Genomic DNA, 18,027 nt, shown 5'->3' with positions numbered 1-18,027 from the left:
AAAAGATAGTAAGATTTTTATATTTTTATTGTTTTTAACGGCCATGTATAGTAAAGTTGATTGTTTTTTGTTTTGTTTTTTTAATTTTTTAATGATCACGAAAAGCTTGTGAATGTAAAGCTTTTATTAAAAAAATAAAAATGAAGTAAGGCGTTTTTTTTTTTTCATTTTCAAAACGACCATGTATAGTAAGGCGTTTGTTTTTGTTTTTTATCACGACCATGTATAGTAAGGCCTTTTTTTTTCTCAACAACTATGAATAGTCAAGCATTTTATAACTTAACTTACTGTATGTGCAATACCTGTCAATGAAGTTGTACTAGGTGTAATCGCCAATGCCAAATCTAAACACTATTTTTTTTTTTCATTTTATTTTTATTTTTTATTTTTTTTTACTGAGTGTCCCAAAAGTATCCTGATAGACTTTCCATGGCTTTGCGCAAACACCTGCTCTAAGAGTTTGGTGTTTGTCCAAATGATACCTCAGGCATTTTTCTTAAGGACGTGAGACTACACCCTGTCCGACAATGGCTGTCCTGGTTTTACACTTGGAAAAAGCCAGCTTGCTATTCGTGCAATCCTGCAAATGTTTTTTCAAACTTGACGATGACCAAACAAAAAAGTTTTTTTTGTTTTTTTTTACGAGTGACTCCAATGTCAGTCCAGATGCTCCGCAAACTCTGCCGTCACGCAACATGAAGCAAACCCTTTGGAATTTGGCGTTGTCATATCTACAATCATGTTCCAAATAATTGATGTCAGACATTGTAGTTTCCCTCACTCAGAGTGCACCTTGTCGACCATCTCTCGAGTGTCCGTGCTGCCCCCTGCTGCTCACACATGCTGCTGATGCAACGCGAAATCGTGAGGTAAAACATCATTTTCAAAATGGAAGAGTGCTGCCAAAAATACACGTAATGACATTTTTTCACGGATTAGGGTTGTTATTTTTGTTCCTATGAAAATTACTTAACCTGGAAAGTGTGGGAATTTTCAGGGGTGCTTTTATCAGGGAAACAAGTAGACAAAATGTGTTCATTTAGAATGGTTAAAATTCTTATGAAACATGAAGTCAATGTGTAACTGCAGTTATTGTTACCTCTAAATGTATCGTGTTTTATTTGACGCAATAGTGTTTCCTTGTGAACTTATATTTTGAAAGGTAGACATCCGGTTGGTCTGCGCTTACACTTTTAGTTTTACTCTTCCAGAAGTTACCAAACAGACGGCACCTTGTTAAGGAAAAGACAAGCCTTAAATAAACCAGTTGTAAAGTAAACCACTTGTGTCTGTTCGTGCTTGGAGGGAGTAACACAAAGGATGTTCAGGAATATGAATATGAATTCACCGTTTGATTATGGAATAGGCTTTGATGCAGCGACCCCTACTGAACATATAGGGAACAGGAAGACCCAAACGATCGCGAAAGTAGAATTTAGAAATAATCCAAATGGAAAAAATGCGTGATCACATTCAAGTAACTTCAACACATTTTTATTCCACATTTTACATTTATTAACATGTAAAAATGACATGCCTGTATTACTCTAAACACATAGGAGTCTTCAAACGTTCACTAGTTAATATTAGCATGAGTGCTATAGTTTTCTGAGTCAGAAATAACATATTTACACATAATTAGGGGTGACAAAAAGTATGCTTACTGGACACTTGATTAGGTACGGTCGCAAGTCTTTATTAATGTGTTGTTTTCTAATTTTTTTGCTGCCTATCATTTCGGGAGGTGGTGGGAACAACATGTAAAAACATTACATGGATGATAGTATTTGTATTCCTGCCATGATTTAGGTGTTAGCCTTGCTAACGTAGCCTTGTTGTTGTTGTTGTTGTCTACTGCGCCGGTGTCACCTGGTTCTTCATTTCTTGCCATTTCTTCTCCCTCAGGCTCAGCTCGGCGTCCGAGAAGGCGGCCGGGCCCCAGTTTGTGATCATCTGATGACCCTTGGAGCCTGAAAGGTCAATATATACACAGATCTGATATGAAATGAAGTGAAAGTTATGAAAAAAGATGGAGACATTTCCGACGTTACCTGGCTGAATGAGGCGCATGAAGCCCTCGTGTTCGGCCACTTTGTGCTTCCACGTCTTTGTGTTGTTGGTGGCGTCTTCCAGCTTCTTCATCACCGTCTGACGCACGCGCAAAAATACAAAATGATTATAATCCACTCTTGATCATATTGTGACTGGAAATTTGCGTTATGTGACCTGGTACTGCTCCAGCGCCCCCTGCCTGTCCTGCTCTAGCTGCTGCAGCTGCATCATGGCGTCCCTCAGGGCTTGGTCCTTGGCCAGCCGCTCCTTGTGCAACTCCTCCTTCTCGGCCTCAGTCTCCGAGATGGCTTGCTGCTGCCTCAGGTGGATCTGCTCCAGCTCGGCCCGCTTGGCCGCCTCCTCCTCCAGCAACCTGCGCCAAACCACCGCCACTGTTAGCGGCTAATGCTTACCGCGTGAAATATCCATAAAGTCTAACATCTCGTCCAACACCACGGAACAGAAAACATGCATGAATTATGTACATTTAATAAACATTTCAGTATTGGTAATTTAATTATTATTAAATTAATAAATAAAACAAGAATGAGAATGTGTTATTTTATTATCAAACTACCGTTTATATTTTACTTTTTTAAATTTTATTTTTAAATCTCACCTATGAATGACCTGTGCCATCTGTCTCATTTTTTAAGTTTATTTTTAAGAAGGTAAAAAAAAAAAAAAAAAAAAAAACGAGACGTAACGACGCATCCATCACTTTGGCACTAAACCTTTTTTTATTCATCATTATAGTTAACTTAAAACAGATTTTACATTTAACAATTATTAATGGTGGTGAACTTTTTTTTTTTTAGACGAGTAGTACTATATATACACCTAAATGTCATCGTTCAACATAATGGCAGAAGAACACATTAAACCCGGAAGTCATGGTTTAAAAGAGTTAGGTTCGTAGTTTTTTTTTTTTAATTGTTTTTTTTTATATATTTAAATGATAATTTTATTTTGTTGTTTATAGTATTTAATCTCACTGATCCATTTTCATTTATCAACATTTCGTCATATCCTCCTGTTGGGCTTCCGTAGCTACTTCCTCCTTCCCCTCAAATTGCGAATTTGCGACTTTAGCTCTTTATGGGGCTGGTAAATATTTGTGCATAGTAACATGTTACAACGATATCAAGGTCTTTCGCCGACAGTAATAGTTTTATAGGTGATTATTAGTGTCGCCGCTTTGACGCAAATTCATACGCATTGTTACTTGACCAACAATGTGAAAGCAATTATCCTTTCATATTGTAAATGCGGATATATTGTATGTTTAGGGAGCAGATGTGCAGATAATGATTTAAGAAGACGAACAGTGTCCTGTTTTGTGTTCGGCAGGTATGTTTTTCTTTTATCGACGTTATTTTTGCTGTTAAGTTTTTGTCACTTCCAGTTGCACTTTCTTACATTAGCCACGAGATGGCATTGTTTTGCCACTAATGGCTCCCTTTCCAAAGTTTTTCCAAGTCATAATTTCTTCAACTACCACAAGCATCAATTTGAGGCTCTAATAATTTAAATGTAATTTTTTTTGTGCTGCAGGCGACGCTGCACCATGTTTCCATAGCAACCACAATTCAGCGGCGGCATCGATTTTTGAAAAGAGCTACAGTTAACCATGGTCTATAAAAAACGATGTACAGTAGAGGAGGAATTAGAGCTGCTTCCAAGTACTGACGAGGCCGAGTCTGGAACTGATGACGAGTCTGAGGGTGATTGGTCGCCGGATTTCTCGACTGATTCAGACTGTGAGTCCAAGGAAGAACAGCCCCCGGCGAAGAGGAGGCATGGCATCACCAGTCAAGGTATTATTAGCTTCTAGTGAAATATAGGCTGTTAGATAGACATTTTTGGCAGTACAGGACAGAGTTGAAATTAGTAATAAATGAATATTTTTTACAACAGCTGGGCCGCGAGCAGAGCAGGCCACTGGACAACAGGCACCGTCTAACCCACAGCAATCTGCCTCGGAAGAGCAAGAGCAGGGGAAAGATGGTACTGTGTGGACTCCAGTGGTCCCTTCGAAGGAGAGCGAGAGACAACAAATGGAAAATGTGTCGATAGAGGGCGAGGGCCCCACCGCGCTAGCAAAGCAGAAAATCCATACGACTTTGACAGCCTTCAAGTGCCTGGTAGATGAGGACATGCTGGAGCACATACGGGACTGCACCGTCGTCGAAGCCCGCAGAGTCCTGCAGGACGATTCGTGGGACTTGAGTTTAGCCGAGCTCCAGGCATTCATTGCGCTTGTGTACGCGCGCGGGGCCAAAGGAGAAAGAAAACAGCAGCTGTCCAGCTTTTGGTCCCCGCAATGGGGATTTCCCTATTTCAAGGAGACGATGCAAAAACAACGTTTCAAAACTATTATGAGATTCCTGCGCTTTGACAGGAACGACGCCAAGTGCGCACGTCGTCGGTCCGACACGTTTGCCTTGGCGAGCGAGATGTGGGACGCTTTTATCAGGAACTGCGTGCTCCACTACAAAGCGGGCTCTGAGATCGCTGTGGGCGAACAGCTGCTCCCCACCCGAGCTCCCTGTCCTTTTACGCAGCAAATGCCAAACAAGGCAGAAAAATACGGCATCAAGTTTTTGATTGCGGCTGATGTGGCCAGCAAATATATGCTGAACGCCGCTCCTTACCTGGGCAAAGGCGCGAGGCGCTCTCTGGGCCAGCGACTCAGGAGGGGCGTGGTGCTGAAGCTGGTAGGCCCGTTCACAGGGATGGGAAGAATCATCACCACAGATAAATTGTACACATCTGTCCCGCTCGCACAGGATTTACAGATGAAGAAAACCAGTCTCGTTGGAACAGTCAGCAAAATCAGAAAGGAGTTGCCGCCATGTGTCTATGCACAAATGTCGCTGTTTACCACCAACGTGCTAAAAACCACCGACAGCACCCTGACTATTTACCAGTGCAAAGTGCACAAAAACGTGTGCATTCTGAGCACGGTGCACACGTCAGCCGGCGCCCTGAGCGGCGCCAGAGCCAAGCCCGAGCCCGTGGTTTACTACAACCGCACAAAGAAGGCCGTGAGTGTGCTGGAGCAGATGATGCGTCGATATTCCGTGAAGGCGCGTACAAGAAGATGGCCGGTAGCGGTTTTTTATAACATGCTGGACATGGCAGCCATCAACGCTTGGGTGCTGTACACAAAATGTCTCGGTAAGACCATTCCCCGCTGTAACTTCCTCCTCATGCTGGCCAAGGAACTGCGCGCTGACCACATGAGCGCACAGAAGCTTCTCGCCAGGCAGCCCGCGCCCGCCCCTTCCCCGGTCCCGGCGACAGACCCGGAGAAAAGACGCCAGTGCCAGATTCGAAAGAAGTGTGGCAAAAACCGCTCCAATCATTACTGCGTGAAATGCCACAAGGTTGTGTGTGGCCAGTGCACTGCGACGGTGACGGTTGTGTGCGTAAATTGCCAATAGGCTGACGGCAAACTGTTTTGAGTTCTGTAAATACGTTTGTTTCATGTTCTCAGATTCATATGGAGTCATTTTTTTGTGGCTTGCTATGCTATATTTCTACATCTATACTATCATAACTTCGCATAGGAAATCTTTCTGCTCAAAGTTCATTTGTGTGTACATCATTTTTTGTCTATTTTTAATAATAATTTAAAAAGTATTTCAGTGTTGTTTTGTAACTTTTATGCAAAACAAAAAAATCAGTAAAGTTTGTGCTCCATCTTCCTTGTTGCTTTTCTATACGCTTTATATTCCATGTTATCGTTTATACTAGGCTACATTACATAATTTAGAAGTCAATTCCAAAATTTTCTTGACAATATGTTCTATGCAGCCCCACTAGCCAAAACGTGATATTCTTATTAATATTGCTTGTGTGGAATATGAACTGAGCATCAAAATCCAACTGTTTTTATCATCTGCGGGAGCGACAATTTTGTGACTTGCCGTCGACTGAAAATGACATCACTAAGGGCTCAGGCAACAACTAATCATGGCTCAGCTTCAGAAATCAGGTAAGCTGTGATTGGTCATTAACTGAGCTAAGCAACTGCAATGTCATTTCCAGTCGCCGCTTGCTTTTATTAGCTTCTCAAACAGCAATTAATAATTATTTTACGTAATGCCGTCATTGTCAGATCACAAGCTGTCAAAAATGGTACAAGTAGTCCTGGTTTTAATGGCCCCAAATGTTACCAGTGTGCCACTCCCTAATTTGCACACATAGGTATGCACTTTTTAAAAACAATACTTTATTGCAAATTATTTTGTTACGTCAATTTAAATCCTGCAGACCGCTGGGGCTTTCCAGCCGCCATTTTAAAAACCATCCCTCTAACAGATATAGTCTTATCTGATTACAGCTCCTGTGTTTATGTTCTTCGTGTGTGCGCTCCACTTTAAGCACTCAGCATCTACTATTTTGTCAAACTGTGCCGACTCACCCGCTCCCTGGTCAGGAAAGTTAACGTCAGCAGAGAGGAAGGAAGGTCAAAGAGGAACTTGAATATGTGACTGCTTGTGAGACCATTTAACAAGGCACCGTTCTTCCCAGGACATTCAATTTGGACTTTAGATGAAATTAAGACTTTAATATATACATTTTTTTTTTTTTTTTTGCTAAACAAGCCTCCAAAACCAGTTTCATTTCGGTACATAACCCACAAAAAAAAAAAGTCAAGAAGCGCTACAAACAAAGACATTCAACATCAAAATTCTGTTAATATAAATGCCAATCATAATTCATATAATGCTAATCCACAGTGTAATCAATTAGCTGTTGTAAATTTCGGACAGACAAATATTTTGTAATATTTTTGCCGACTGACCTGGCCTGCAGCTTGCGGACGGTCTCCTCATCCTGGCGGGCGCGTCGCTCGTCCTCCAAGGCGTCCTCCAGCCGCCGATACATGTCCTCCATCTCGCGGACCCTCTGCAGGTACTGCTCCACCTCCGTGGACTTCTGAGCCACCTGCTCCTCCATCTGTTGTCTCACCTGAACAGATGTCGAGCGCACATAAATGTGTACCTGATGCTGTGGCCTGGACGAGTCAACGCTCGTACGCACCATCTTCTCTCTCTCCAAGTCCACCCTGTAGCGGTCCTGGAGGTCGGCCTGAGTCTGAAGCCGCCGCCGCTCTTCCTCCGCCGCGTTGGCTGCCGCTTCTTCCAGAGCCTGATGACCACACGATAGGTTAACATACACTTTCACGATATTTTATTGTTGGAAATAAATCAATCAATCAGTGTGAGAGAGGCAGAGCGTGAGACAGACAGTAGAGTATACATTGAACAATGGCAACAAACGAGCACTTTATTTACTTCTGTGCAGTGTGTGACTGCGAGCGCGTGCATACACTCGTGCATTCATGCAGTCACAAACTGCTGGACAAAAGAGTGGCACCTCAATGCCAAATGTTTGTGCATTCAACACCAAGACAAAGTGTATCAGCCAGTGAGCACACCAGAGTGTCACACGCACACACTGTGTACCCACTTGAACAACAACAGTGCAATCCAATCTGCTCCAGCGCATCAGCCAGTTTCCCCACATGGGAAATAATGGAAATAAAATCTGTTTCAGGGTTAGGGTTAGTTGACAATAATGTGTTTTGTTGTGTTTGATTTTTTAGTCAGGCAATTTTGAGTTAGTGTTATCTGTCATACAAGCGTTAAATGTGAAGTTATGTTCTGCCTTCTCACTACTTTAACTACGGTATTCTAATTAATATTGCATTTGTGGAACATGAAATAAGCAGCAAAATCCACCTGTTTTTCCACATCTCATTTTGACTGAAAATGACATCACACTTGCTCAAGGCTAAGGTAACATGACATTGATAGCTACAAATTATACAAATTTCATTTAAAAGAAAAAGAAAAAACAATCATGTGAGTTTGATCATGTGATATTCACAAGCTGAGCCGTGATTTGTCGTTACCTGGTCCTTGAGCAACTATGATGTAATTTTCAGTCAACAGCAGGTGGCAAAATGGCCGCCATCAGAGTTGGATAAAAATTGGTGGATTTACTTATTAATTCATATTCCACAAGCACAATATTAGTCAGAATGCCATGTTTGGACTAGTCGAGTTGCATAGACCACATTGTAAACAAAATAGATGTATACGGACAAGAAAAAATAAATAAATCATGTTACAAGTCCCAATGCTACTGTAGCATTGACTCAAGTTTAATGCTATCAAAACAAGGTGTTCATATAGCTTTGCTAACAAAAAGACATCACTGGTAACTGAAAAATACATTTGGTGTTTTTATCCTGTTTTGACAAAGCTAGGAGTCAAAACTTTGGAAAGTAATGTCTGTACTTTCGACTCAGACATTACTTTTCAAATATAGGGAGTAAAAGTAAAATTTCATCAGATATCTACATAAGTACAGTAACAAAGTTGTATTTGGTTACTTCCCGCTATTACTGATGGATGATTCATTGAGGTCACGTCATGATGACAACTTTCTTTTTAGAGAGTAAAAGTTGCTAATGCTAATGCTAACATGCGTCCGAAACCGAGAGCACATTAATCCACGTCAGCATTCTGCTGGACGGTCCGGTTTGTGGCTACAAACCAGAAGAGTGTGTTTTAACGGCGACCGACTGGGTGAGCGACCCTGCTTCATTTTTGCATTCCTGCATGACAAGAAGCGAGACAACATTCATGAGCTGGGAGGGGGAGGGGGCGTACATGTGGAGGGTGGACGCTATTCGTATTCATGACACGCCGTCAAACTGGCCAGAGAGTGCGAATGCTTCAGAACAATGGCGCTGTTGGGAATAACAATGTGGCTCGTTTGGGACGTCTTCACCCACTTGGAAGGTTGCCCATCTCTATTGAAAGCTTTTTGAGTATTCATTGATAACCAACCCCACGAATACACCTCCCAATAAGTTATTTTTGTGTAACGTTGGCAGTTAACAAATCAAAACAAGAGCTCTTGCCCCTGTGCTTGGCAGAGGTAATAAAAGCGGACGTGTCGTCCTCCTTGCGCCGTCCTCACCTTCCTCATGTCCTCCAGCTCGTGCTGCTTGGCCTCGTTGGCCGTCTGCAGCTCCTTCATCCTGGTCCGCAGCTCCTCCTGGTCGGCCTGCTGCTTGAGGCGCAGCTCGCGACGTTTGTGGCGCGACTCGCGGTGGGGCGCCTGGCGGCCGGCTCGCATCAGGTTCACGCACGTCTGAATGGCTGCCACAAAACGCAAGCATGCTCAATAATGCTTATACACAATATTTGGGCTGTTTGGCTTTCAGGTGAAATTGCAGGAAAAAAGGAAAATGGACAACTCTTGCCTCAACTTTTGAATGCACTTTTAGCACTACTTACGCTTCTCTAACAAACAACTGAAAATCAAAAATTTTGTTTTGTTTTTTCTATACCTTTCTGTGACTCTACCAATCTCTGTGTATCTCTGTTGCAACCTGCTCATAACCTTCCGTCAGCCACTTCCCTCTGAGAACATCCTGTTTGAAGTATCGCAATAGCAAGGTACTGTTGATCAAATTTTAGGTGGTGTCTTGATCTCATGCAATGAAAATGTGAAGAAATGTGGATCACAAACCTGTTGTCAATTTTGACATTCAGCTTCTTGTTAGAGAACAGCAAGTTTTGGGAGAAAAAATATTGAAGCGTTGTCAGAGAAGGTCAAATTAAGTTCCCAATGTGTTACACTGCATCCTGAAATTTCAACCCCTGGATCAAAAATCTTTTTTTTTTTCCGGGTATTTAAAACATTTTGTTGTTTACAGCCTTATTCCAAAATGGATTAAATCTACTTTTCTCCTCAGAATTGTACACACAACGCCCCATAATGACAATATTTGTTTTTGTTTTTAAGATTTTTGCAAATGTATTAATAATACAGAAGAAAGACATCCCATCTATGCAAGTATTTCAGAACCCGGTTTATTCAATACCACATTTTTCAGACTTTTTTTCACTCTTTGATTACTCACCGATACAGCCTTGCGATTCGGCTAGTACTTGCGAGATATAAAATTTCATTTAACACGACAAAAATTGTGAACAAAGAACTTTCTTTCTGACGCAGATGATGATTCGCTGACGTGTTAAACTGCAGTAAAGTAATACTAACCTGATCTCTTTGTTTCATTTTAAATAAATGTTATCATATAACTTTTTTTCATGTTGTCATTATGGTTTTGTGTGTACAGTTTTGAGGGTAACAAAACAATTTATTCCATGTTGGAATAAGCTGTATAACATGACAAAAATGTGAATATTTTCTGACTTACCCTGAATCCACTCCTGCTTCTTCTTCTTGTCTGACGCACTGATTTCAAAACTCTTATTTGAAGATCTGATGAAAAAGAGGCACTTCTTGCCCTCTTTGTCTGCCAGAGGCTAAAAAAAATTGCACACATCAGTTCAGTTCACAACACCTTTTTTACTTTTCCATTGTCAAAAAAGTGGTGATTTTTGAATAGCTTTTGGATTGGAATGTTCTGAGTCTTGTATGTGTTTAGAGAGGAAGTTATCCTTGCCTCCACACTGCAGTGTTCGTCCAATAAGATGTCCCCCTTCTTCTCAGTTTGGTCTTCGCTCACATAATAGGAGATGGAGTTAGGCTTTAGTGTGAACCAACGTTCTGTCCAGTTCTTCCTCTTGTGGCCTTTCTTCATCATGTAGCCCTGCACAAAGTGAATCTTAACTTAAACTTACGCTATCATGTGCGTTAATGTTTCAGTTTGGACAATTTGTCCACAAGCTGGCGCTACTGTCTTTGATTCAAAGCATGCAGCAAAATTCCAAACAGTTTTACTGTTTTCTGCAAGGTTGCCTCAATACTTAAATGTGCATCTCTTTAAGTAGGCAAAGCAAGTAAGCATGGCAGAGAAAACTTAAAAGGTGTACATTTTTGCTGCATGCTTTGAATGGAGAAAAGTAGCGCTATCTAGTGCACGTCATAAAAGCTGCTATCTAACCACAATTAGCACATGCTAAGTTCAGTAACGAGCCACACATAAAAAAATTAAAAGGTAAAAAAAAAGTAAATACTTAAAATTCTGCTGCATGCTTTGAATGGTTAAATGGGGACGGACCTGCTTGAGCACGTCCATGATGAGCTCCTGGTGGAGCTCGTGGATACCCATGGAGAGGGTCTGCCTGTCCATGCCCTTGCTGAAGTGCCCGGAGCCCACCAGAGCGATGAGTTGCCACACGCTGATGCTTTGCTGCTGCTGCTGAGAGAGCATCTGCAGCTTGTAGTCCTCGAAGCGCTCCTCCACCCAGCTGCCCCCCATCGCCTCCGTCAGCTTGCGCAGGAAGTACTCCATCTGGAAACACGCAGGCGAAACATGGTGTGCCAATGCTGAGAGATGATGTCACCAGCCCAAATGAAAAATACAGTCAAGCATTGGTCCTCATGGTAAATTTCACGTTTTTGCCACACAGTTGCATCATTTAAATGCTTGTCGCTCAACATTTAATGGACTATTTTTCATACAGTATTTTCTCTTAGCATTTCTGAAATGATTTCTATTGCCATTTGAATGGTTGTCTCTCAGAATTCACATCATCAACTTGGTTAAATGTTTGTCTTTCAACATTCATAGTATTTTTGATGCACACCAGTATTGTCATGACTGGGTCATGCCAGGGTTAAGTTTGGATCACGCAAGGGCATGACAGAGTTAGGTTTGGGTCATGCAAGGGTTATGTTTGGGTCATCCAAGGGCATGACAGGGTTATGAGTGGGTCATGCAAGGGTTATGTTTGGGTCATGACCATGTGGTCAAGTGTCTGTTTTGAACTGATGTAACCAGCATCTAGTTTCAACTGGTAAGACGCTATGTGATGTCAGGAGCTATGTGATGTCAAGAATCTTAAATCTCTTTATCTGGTCAACATCCAATCAGAGAATTCCATGTCAGTCCTGTTACCCACGTGTCTAGCCAGAACCAAACACATCGATTCGCTGTCTTGAGAAGTGTGTATTTTTGTTGGATTATTACCTCTGTTCCATCTGGCCACCTGCTCCTCTGTTCCTTGATGCCTTCTCGTTGTTTCTGGTCTAGTCTAGTTAGTTCCTCACCTTTTGATATTATGCGAATAGTGTTAAACTCTTATTTGTGTCTGCGTTTTTGGGATCATCCAACGCCAGAACATAAAACAAGTATGAGTTAAAACGCTTTTTTGCATGATGGTATTATTTTGAATGCTCGTATCACAGTATTCACATTTTTGATACACAATACACCAATACCAGCCTGAATGCTCATCTCTCAGCATTAGATAGTGTTAATGTGTCTCACAACCTGCATAAACCCATTGTAATGCACAGTAACATTAGCTTGAATGTCTGTCAGCATTCAGATTACGTCCCAACCACTTTTAATTGGTTGGCCAATTTAATCAGCAGATATTAGCTCTTTTAAGATATATTTTTACACATTAACAATATACAACAAATGACGATTATCATAAAGATAATGACGTTCTAAAAAAAAAAATAGAAAAAATGTCGGCCAATATAGTTTTAAATTGATCAGTCTTGGATATTACTTTGAATTGTTGTCGCTCAGCATTCACATTTTTTTGATAACGATGTCATATTTTTAAAATGCTCATCTCACAGAACTATTTCTTTTCAAGCAATACTTTTTGTGTTTTTCTCTCAGCAGTCACACAAGGCAAAACACAAACATACAGTACAGAATATAGAATATGACAGCGTGTGACAAACTTCCTGTGATCAACGATGTTTGTCAAAGCCCAAATTTTCCAGCATTTGTAACAGAAGAGGAAGTTCCCAACTTCCTGTTCTTGATCGACACATCAAGCGACCTTATCATCTTACAAACGAACATGTGGTAATCCATACAGGAGCGTAATACTGCAACGCGGGAAGTGCTGACCTCCTCCGTGACGATGACCGGCGGGTAGCTGTCCTCGGACAGGAAGTTGAAGATGCACCAGATTTTGAAGGCGTCTTCGTTGGAGATGAGCAGCTGATTCTGGTCCAGGTTTTTCCTGGAGCACAAAGTCCAGCACATCCTGTCGAAGTCCTGACGATCAAAGTTGTCCGTCGCCTGTCACATATAAGCGAAAATATACTGTATTACCAATGAACTTCAATGACAAATAATGGATGTTATTCATTTACAGTATGTTTATCCAAATTTGGTGAGTTTTTTTTTTATAATGGATATTTTTATTTATTTATTTGCATAAATATTCCTTCATCCATCCATTTTCTTAACCGCTTCTTCCCACAAGGGTCGCAGGGGTGCTGGAGCCTATCCCAGCTGGCTTATATATGACTATAGTACATACTTTTTGTGATAAGCATGTCTATCAAGTCTGTTTTTTTTATTGGGGGAAAAAGCACAACAATATTTGAACAAAATAACATGAAAAACTAAAAAAAAAATAAAAAATTGACTTGTCCATTATTGCTGCCTAATGGAAAGCAATTGCAGATTTTCTTTTGTATCAGAAAAACAAAAATACGTTATTTTTTCCATTAAAAAAAAACACACACACAACAATCTCCCTTTTTTTTTTAAAAATTGTCATCATGTAAATATATATCTCTAACTTTTTTTTTGTTTTAATCATCAGAAAAACTACTGAAATAATCTCTTTGTTTCTAAAGCAAGTTAAAGTCTAAAATTTAAAGGAGGAGATTAAGATTGTATTTATTTATTTATTTTTTTACATTTTTCTTGATTCCCCCCCAATTTCTCCAAGAATAAAATAAAGCATTAATGTGAATGGCACAATTAAGGAAGTGTGCCATGATAGTTTCTATCGTGCCGCAAAAGAGAAGTGCCTGTGTCTGTCAACAACAGCAAAAATAAATCATGCTGAACTTCCCGAGAAAATGTGAGGAACGCGGAGGGGAACACAAGCGTCGCCATGGAGACGGCTGGCAGGCCGAGCGTGCACTCATGCGGCTTGCAGAGCACACATCGAGACAAAATGAGTAGGCCGGAAGTGAAGCGGCTCGTGGGCATCATTATAACGCGACTTTCCTTGTCATCATGCGTAATCTAAGACTACTATACACATGCACACAGACAGGATGTGATGTAACCGCTATTGTGTTCTGTGGGGCTTGTGTGGAAACTTGTGCCACTCCACCCAAAAAGGCTCAGAATGGCACCTCCCTCAAAGATTAGCAAGCGTGCTAGACAATCCCCTCTTTTTTTCTTTTTTTTTTTACCAAAATAAATGTAGATGCTCCAAAGGAAGCTTTGCATCAAAGCTGTGCTGGAAAATGTTGTGCTTCCGTGGGGGCCACTGTTGTGATGCCTGGAAAAAAGGGCATTTTCCTACAAAATGTAGGGGAAAAAGTCGACCTGGCATTTTTCAAGACTCAGAGTCCATTTATGTACACAGTGGGATGCCTTGTGGTGTCATGTGACCAGACAACAGGTTGGACCACCCTGACACACGCATGTACTCAAAATGACTGTTTCTCTGTGTACCAGGGTGGCGTTTCCTCACTACTCTATAATGATGCCATCACTTAATCTGCGTGTATTTGTGTGTACGGGATGATGATGATGACGACACGTCCTGAACTTACATCATGACTTTTGCATTTCCTGATAACACTAAAAGTCACTCACAGTGACGTGACAAGAGTGAGAGTGAGAGAGAGAGCGAGAGAAACAAGAGTCACTCAAAATCAATAGGATTCCTGTCTGTGTGTTGAGTCGAGATAGAGACAACATAAAATCGCAATGTCAGGACAAGGAAGAGCAAGCGTCTGTGACATCATCAACGAGAGATGGACAATGAATGCACTGTTGTTTGATAGCAGCCTGATGACAGACTGACAATAAGATTGAGTGATAGATATTTTCTTTTTTGAGGGTACATTTGAGCAGGGCACAGTATGATTGGATGCTTTCAGAGTTAAGTAAACAGCTGCCTCACTTCTCAGTGGGTAACACAGATCTATACTGAAAAAACAGATGCATTTTCCCTCAGATTCATGTGCATTGTAAAAAAAAAAAAGAAGAAAAGAAACGTGCCAGTGGGTACTAGTTAGTCCAAGGACAACATGAGTAGCCCACTGGTCATTTCTAAATATAGCTCAAAAGTGATGACACTATGACTTACTAAGAAGAATTCAAACAGAAGACCATTCATTTATTTAAACTTAACATGATGAACGTGTCTTCTGTACTAAATATTTTATACAGGGTGTTCCAAAATGGTTGTCCCCATTCTAAATGCCCATATCTCGGAAACTACTTGATGGATCTTTATGAAACTAAATACACTTTATGTTGAAGGTCACAAGGTTTATTTCTTAAATTTACAAAGAAAAGTACAAATATTTGTTGGTTCTATGACAGATTTTCATAAATGTTCAACACCAAGTGTCAGGTTATATTTTGGAATTACAGCCCAATTGCTTTTTCGGACATTCAGAACTTCCTTTCCTGTGTTTTGTGTAAGCTCGATGTTACACAAAAAAACTTGAACCGTTTCTACACAAACTGTGAAAATTCCAACGAAAACTGTCAAAATTATTGGCCTACGAAATGTGGTCAAACATTTTGGAACACCCTGTATTTTGTTTAAAACATAAAATAGTGTTCAATGTTTTTTTTTTTCTTACCCAACTATACATATTTTTTTAAAAGGGTCATTTGAGAGCTGAAATTTTAACTCCGTGATATTTTTGCTCGCAGTTTTTATTACACTGTCAAAATATAATATTGGTCCATCATTTGTTGCTGTGAGATATGTCTAGAACATCTGAACTTTATCTGAGGTTAATCATAAGCACTTTAAATGGTTTCCGTTGTGTGCTGACTCCCATTTATTTACCATGTGAATGTGATTGGTTAATTTTTCCCTTTCATGACAGTTTGTGCGCGCATGTGCAACCATATTATCTCAGTTATTTATTTTCACTTCCCCACTCAAAAAGACACATTCAATTTTTAATATCACCACAAAAGTGTCATTTGAAGACATATGTGTATACATTATATATCCACTGTAGCTGTCGAGACGTGCTGACTGCTGACCTTGTCTAAGATGAACTTGTTGAGGTAAGGCATGTAGCCCTGGTTGGAGACGGGCCCCTCGTCATCATCTTTGAAGTGTTCCTCCAGAGCCACGGGGTCATGTGGGATCCTCATTACTGTACACAAGTTGTGTGACAACACCTACGAAAACACGTACGAAACAACATGGACCTTCAAGTTTAAAAACACCCTGATTATCACATATGACTAATGAATGAATTTCTAAGCTCTTACATCACGTCATTTGTTTTATTTTCATGTATTTTATTTTTAAATAAATAGGTAGGTAAAACTATTTTGTTTTGCATTTATTCTTTTTAACAAAAAAATGTTAATTTTCTATTTATAAAGGTAATTTTCCATTCAAAAAAAAGACATCTTTATTATTATTATTATTATTATTATTATTATTTTAGTTATTTCTGTATAGTACAAATGTAAGCTTCACTCATTATAAAAAACAAATCTTTTTCATAATTACTTTCCAACTACTTTTTGAATGTTTCAAAAAGTAAATCATTCCATTAAGTCAATCTGATGATGATACATTGAAAAAAGAGAAGTTTTTCCATGCCTGATTTAAACAACACTAACTTAAACAAGAAGTGATTTGTATAAGTCTTTGACAATAAAATTACAAACTTTAATAACTGAAATAGTTTGTCAGTGTAGCAACACAGTAATTGCACTTTACCAACACTTGAATTAATCAAAACAGAAATGTTTTTCGACTGTGAAACATGTAATAAATGTTTTAAAAATCTAATACACTGACTTCATAAAAACAAGGATGCTTTTTTTTTTTTTTTTGGTAGTGGGGTCGCCATGTTTGCTTTGCCCCTGACACAGGCATCTCTGTGGCTTCACTGCCCTCAGTTCATCAAAAGACAACAACAAAATATGAACTTGAAGTTTTAACAACGAGCTCATGCGACTTACAGTACAGTGTTTCATACATTTATTTGAGCTCACTGACTAGTTCTGGCTGAATATCTGGATATATATAACTGCTTTTAATAACGTAATACATCGTTTCACGGTTTACATCTCTAGCTAACTTTTGGGACCATTTGCCATGTTGAGCAGCAAATGTTCAACTTTTAACGTTCACACTCAAAATACTTTTTTTTTTTTTTGTGAGTAAAATTAGCTGACAAGCAGGTGCGAGTCATCCATGCGTTTCGTTAGTCCTTTCAAGAGGAAGTTTCGTCAAAACCGTGTTCATGTTTCTGTCTTTCTTTTGAATCTTACCTTGAGCTGAGATTTGGACACTTTTCCGCTCTTATCCACGTCCAGGGCCGTGAAGGCGTGCCAGATGGACTTCAACAACTCGTCCCGCAGAGACATCACCGTGGTCGGTTGATTATGCTGCGTCGACTCGCTCTCTCTTCTCCTTCCTTCTGCTTGGACGTCACACTTCACACTGCATTCTCTCTCTCCTCTCTCTCTCTCTCTCTCTCTCTCTCTCGCACGGGCGAACGCACAGTTCAGATCACGTGACGGTGGATTTTCGTGATTCACTTTTTGAGTAGTTCTTATCGTGTTGCGTTCAGGTGCCCACTCAAGAATCACCTTCGCTAAGAGTAATATTTTAACTTTATACGTGATTTTAAGACATTTAAAAAAAAAATTGTGACTGAGTTGACATTTTTAGAGTAAATATATTTTATACTTCCCCCCACTTCTAGTAGATTTACAGATATTCACCACCACGTCATCTTGTTTAAAATAGTACATTTATCACTGTAGATGCAATATTAACGTATTTTACACTGGACATTTGTGATGCATACACGTTTAAACTGAGCATCAACCATGGCAATGGCAGGGCAGAATTATTTTCTAGGTTGTTTACAGACATATTACATACACACTTTTTCCCCACAGGTGTTTTGCATAGCTACCATTTTTCTCTGCCAACTTGATTGTCTCAGCAGCATAAAACAAAACTAAACTGCTGACTACAC

At 40.1% G+C, this 18,027-nt stretch overlaps 1 protein-coding gene and 1 long non-coding RNA gene across 2 annotated transcripts; both read right to left on the bottom strand.

Annotated features, from left to right (window-relative positions):
• Positions 1 to 1,478: 1,478 nt before the first annotated feature.
• Positions 1,479 to 17,491, bottom strand: swap70b (switching B cell complex subunit SWAP70b). The gene is made up of 12 exons (XM_077517161.1): positions 17,312 to 17,491; positions 16,061 to 16,201; positions 12,926 to 13,099; positions 11,111 to 11,344; positions 10,553 to 10,699; positions 10,304 to 10,412; positions 9,055 to 9,236; positions 7,105 to 7,212; positions 6,866 to 7,032; positions 2,227 to 2,425; positions 2,052 to 2,148; positions 1,479 to 1,970 (listed from the first exon to the last, which is right to left on the bottom strand). Exons 1-12 carry the CDS (start codon positions 17,405 to 17,407, stop codon positions 1,852 to 1,854), a joined length of 1,773 nt encoding a protein of 590 aa, XP_077373287.1. The 5' UTR covers positions 17,408 to 17,491; the 3' UTR covers positions 1,479 to 1,851.
• On the bottom strand, positions 3,167 to 6,840 carry LOC144016269 (uncharacterized). Its single transcript, XR_013282875.1, has 2 exons — positions 3,965 to 6,840; positions 3,167 to 3,882 (listed from the first exon to the last, which is right to left on the bottom strand). It is a non-coding gene; the product is annotated as an uncharacterized LOC144016269 (long non-coding RNA).
• Positions 17,492 to 18,027: the final 536 nt, after the last annotated feature.

This window comes from Festucalex cinctus, chromosome 3, assembly GCF_051991245.1.
Source record: "Festucalex cinctus isolate MCC-2025b chromosome 3, RoL_Fcin_1.0, whole genome shotgun sequence".
Taxonomy (NCBI): Eukaryota; Metazoa; Chordata; class Actinopteri; order Syngnathiformes; family Syngnathidae; genus Festucalex; species Festucalex cinctus.
The sequence above is the reverse complement of the archived record's forward strand: the minus strand, read 5'-3'. Positions and strand labels throughout refer to the sequence as shown.

What these genes read in the sequence shown, in the direction of transcription:
- swap70b (XM_077517161.1), bottom strand. Translation starts at nt 17,407, where the DNA reads ATGTCTCTGCGGGACGAGTTGTTGAAGTCCATCTGGCACGCCTTCACG. An exon ending in ACTTGGAGAGAGAGAAGATG is followed by an intron (nt 7,033 to 7,104) that starts GTGCGTACGAGC and finishes ACATCTGTTCAG; the next exon opens with GTGAGACAACAGATGGAGGA. An exon ending in GTCCGCAAGCTGCAGGCCAG is followed by an intron (nt 2,426 to 6,865) that starts GTCAGTCGGCAA and finishes GGTTTGGCGCAG; the next exon opens with GTTGCTGGAGGAGGAGGCGG.